The sequence below is a fragment of the Echinops telfairi genome, unplaced genomic scaffold (genome assembly GCF_000313985.2).
Source record: "Echinops telfairi isolate 266 unplaced genomic scaffold, ASM31398v2 ScPeMD7_2565;HRSCAF=3150, whole genome shotgun sequence".
Lineage (NCBI taxonomy): Eukaryota > Metazoa > Chordata > Mammalia > Afrosoricida > Tenrecidae > Echinops > Echinops telfairi.
In genome coordinates this window covers 11,829,586-11,832,573 of record NW_022106463.1, presented here as the reverse complement: position 1 = coordinate 11,832,573, position 2,988 = coordinate 11,829,586, and the positions used below count along the sequence as shown (strand labels likewise).

General features: G+C 57.4%; 1 protein-coding gene across 1 annotated transcript in view; it reads right to left on the bottom strand.

The window, feature by feature from the left end:
- Window positions 1-512: 512 nt before the first annotated feature.
- Window positions 513-2,988, bottom strand: part of CCNA1 (cyclin A1) — a 9,971-nt gene continuing 7,495 nt past the window's right edge. Inside the window, exons 7-8 of the mRNA XM_004715396.2 lie at window positions 1,796-1,929; window positions 513-741 (exon numbers count right to left, since the gene is read on the bottom strand). Coding sequence (XP_004715453.1) covers window positions 690-741; window positions 1,796-1,929 — 186 coding nt within the window. The 3' untranslated portion in view covers window positions 513-689. The remainder of the gene's footprint in view (window positions 742-1,795; window positions 1,930-2,988) is intronic.

Sequence of the window (2,988 nt, the reverse complement as noted above, 5' to 3'; positions counted from 1 at the left end):
TGGTTTCTGTCTGGCTGAGACAGTGACAGCCCATGCCCCATGCTGCTGTAGTCTGTGAGCATCCCCTCCCCTGCAGGCATGGGGGCAGGGCCTCACGTGTGTGCCCTATGGGGCCCTTTGAGAAGCTCCCTGGGTTTATTTAGCAGGAGCTTCAGTCCCCTCTCTGATGTAAGCACTGGCGGGTGTGTGGGTGACAGCTGGGCTGTGATCCCTTGCAGCTGGCAACAGGCAGATGGTGGGAGGCCTTGATGACACAGCCAAGTCCCTGTGGCAACCGGAAGGTTGGACAGCGGTCCACATCCACCCAGTGCCTCAGCAGACTGGCTCTACTTGGAACTGGCGCAAAGGAAGCTGGTTTGGTCTCAGGGAGATCTCACTCACGTCAGAGGGCGTCCCTGGGACAAGTCCCCCCAGCACTCGCTGGATTCAGATCGAGACCCCGCCCTGTGCCGGAGACATTGAGTTCCCAGCCTGGCCAGCTGTGCTGACCACTAAACATGCCCAACACAGGGTCACAAAGCAAGCTCTTTACTGGTCCTAAAACGTCAGACTATATTACAAGCTAATATTATAAGTCCAAGAAACCAGACATAAATTTACAGGAATCTGTCTTGCCGCCCATCTGCCTTGACCTCTGAGGGGCTGACCTTCAGGCCCGCGACGGCATCCCAGGGAGCAGAGGTCCAGCCTCACTGCAGAGGGAGCACTGCGGGGGGCTCCAGGAGAGACACCTGCAGGTACCTGGAAGGAGAGTGCAGCATGTGCAGGGGGACCCCAAGCCCACAGAAGGCTGCCTCCTTGCTTTACAGAAGCTGGGAGCCACCGACTCTCAGTGCTGCTGCTGGAAGGGGCACCAGGGCCACTGAGACCCAGCCTCCCTCTGATTCACGGGGACCCCAGGTGACCCCATAGGTTCCCTAGGCTGCCATCACTATGGGGGTCGATCACCAACTTTGCTCTGGTGCAACCCCTGGGTGGGTAGAACCCCAACCCTTCAGTCAGCATGTGCAAGCACCTATAAGAGCTAGACCCTGAGGTCCCACTGGGCCACCAGGAGTCCTGCTGTGTGCGGGAGTTCTTGTTGCCTCTAATGTGCGATTGTGGCTCTTCCTGAGCCCTGGCACGGAGCAGAACTGCCCGAGGGCTTCTGGGCTGGCATTGCCGCGGGGCAGACAGCAGGCCTTCCTCCTGCAGAGCTGCTCAGCGGTGGTCTCAAAGGGCCAGAGGGCTTAACTGTTGCACCACCCAAATCCATGACTGAAAACCCTACAGACTGACAATGACATTTCAAGGCCTCTCCAAATGGATTTCCTGGATGTTCGGGGCAACTTGACTTTTCCAGGTGCCCTGGTGGTGCAGTGGGCTGTGCGTGGAGCTGCTAATCACCAGGCCAGCGGTTCAAAGCCACCGGCTGCTCTGAGGGAGGAAGAAGAGCCTTCTGCTCTCATAAAGTGTTCCGTCTAAGGAACGCACCATGGGGACAGCTCCACTCTGTCCTTGAGTCAGATCGATTCAAAGGCAGTGAGTGACATCTCCAGGGGCTCTAACGATAAGGTTGGTGGTTCAAACCCACCAGTGGCTTCTGTGGGAGAAAGACACCCCGCAGCCCACAGGGCAGCTATACTCTGTCCTGCAGGGTGGCCACCGCCATGAGTCGGACACCAAGGTCCTGAGTGTGGAGCGCATTTGTTTGTTTGTTTTTACTCTTCCAGGTGGGCATCGTGTTTGCAATGCTCACTGGCTAGAAGCGACTCAGTCTAGGCAGGGAGCCGGGGAGAAGGCTCTGGACACTCACTTTGGGGCCTTGTACTTCTCACGAATGGCCTGCTGAGGCCGCTGGGGCATGTCCAGGCAGGTTCTGTGCAGCTCATTCAGGCACGGCACGATCTCATGCAGGGAGTAGCCTGTAAACGCGGCCAGGGTTTCTGGCTAATCGGACGGATGGACAGACAGAGACGGACAGAGGGCAGGAGAAGGAGGGTGTTGTGTCACTTCCACATTCAGAGATAAAACCGAGAGAAGAGGGACTGAGCCTGAGTCAAAAGCAAAGAGAGCAAGCCCCCTCCCCAGTCTCTCAGGGACCACACTGGCCAGATGTGCGCCTCCTGAGTGGGGTCTGACACAGGGCAACGCCCTCTGAGCACTTGGCTTTACTGTGTGTCCAGACGCTGCGATTTTCCAGGTGGTGCTCTGGGTTGTTTGCTGGTGTGAGGCGTGTGTCCCATCTGATGGGCTCCCCTACTGTGGCCCCAATGGGAACAGGCTGTGGTGGGCAGTGGTGGTGGTGGTTCAGGGGGGACTTGGGGGCTGGTTAGTGGTATTGGTACTCAGTAGTTGGTGATCAGTGGTTAGTAGTGGTGGTGGTGGTGGTTCACTTATGGTCTGTGGTTATGGGTAGTTGGTGGATGGTGGCCAGTGGTTGTGGGTAGTTGGTGGTCAGTGGTTATGGGTAGTTGATGGGTGGTGGTCAGTGGCTATGGGTAGTTGGTGCGTGGTGGTCAGTGGCTATGGGTAGTCGGTGGGTGGTGATCAGTGGCTATGGATAGTTGGTGGGTGGTGGTCAGTGGTTATGGGTAGTTGGTGGGTGGTGGTCAGTGACTATGTGTAGCTGGTGGGTGGTTGTCAGTGGCTATGGGTAGTCGGTGGGTGGTGGTCAGTGGCTATGGGTAATTGGTGGGTGGTGGCCTGTGGTTATGGGTAGTTGGTAGGTGGTGGCCGGTGGTCATGGGTAGTTGGTGGTCAGTGGTTATGGGTAGTTGGTGGGTGGTGGTCAGTGGTTGTGGGTAGTTGGTGAGTGGTGGTCAGTGGTTGTGGGTAGTCGGGTGGTGGTCAGTGGCTATGAATAGTCGGTGGATGGTGGTCAGTGGTTGTGGGTAGTCGGTGGGTGTGGTCAGTGGTTGTGGGTAGTCGGTGGGTGTGGTCAGTGGTTGTGGGTAGTCGGTGGGTGGTGGTCAGTGGTTGTGGGTAGTCGGTGGGTGGTGGTCAGTG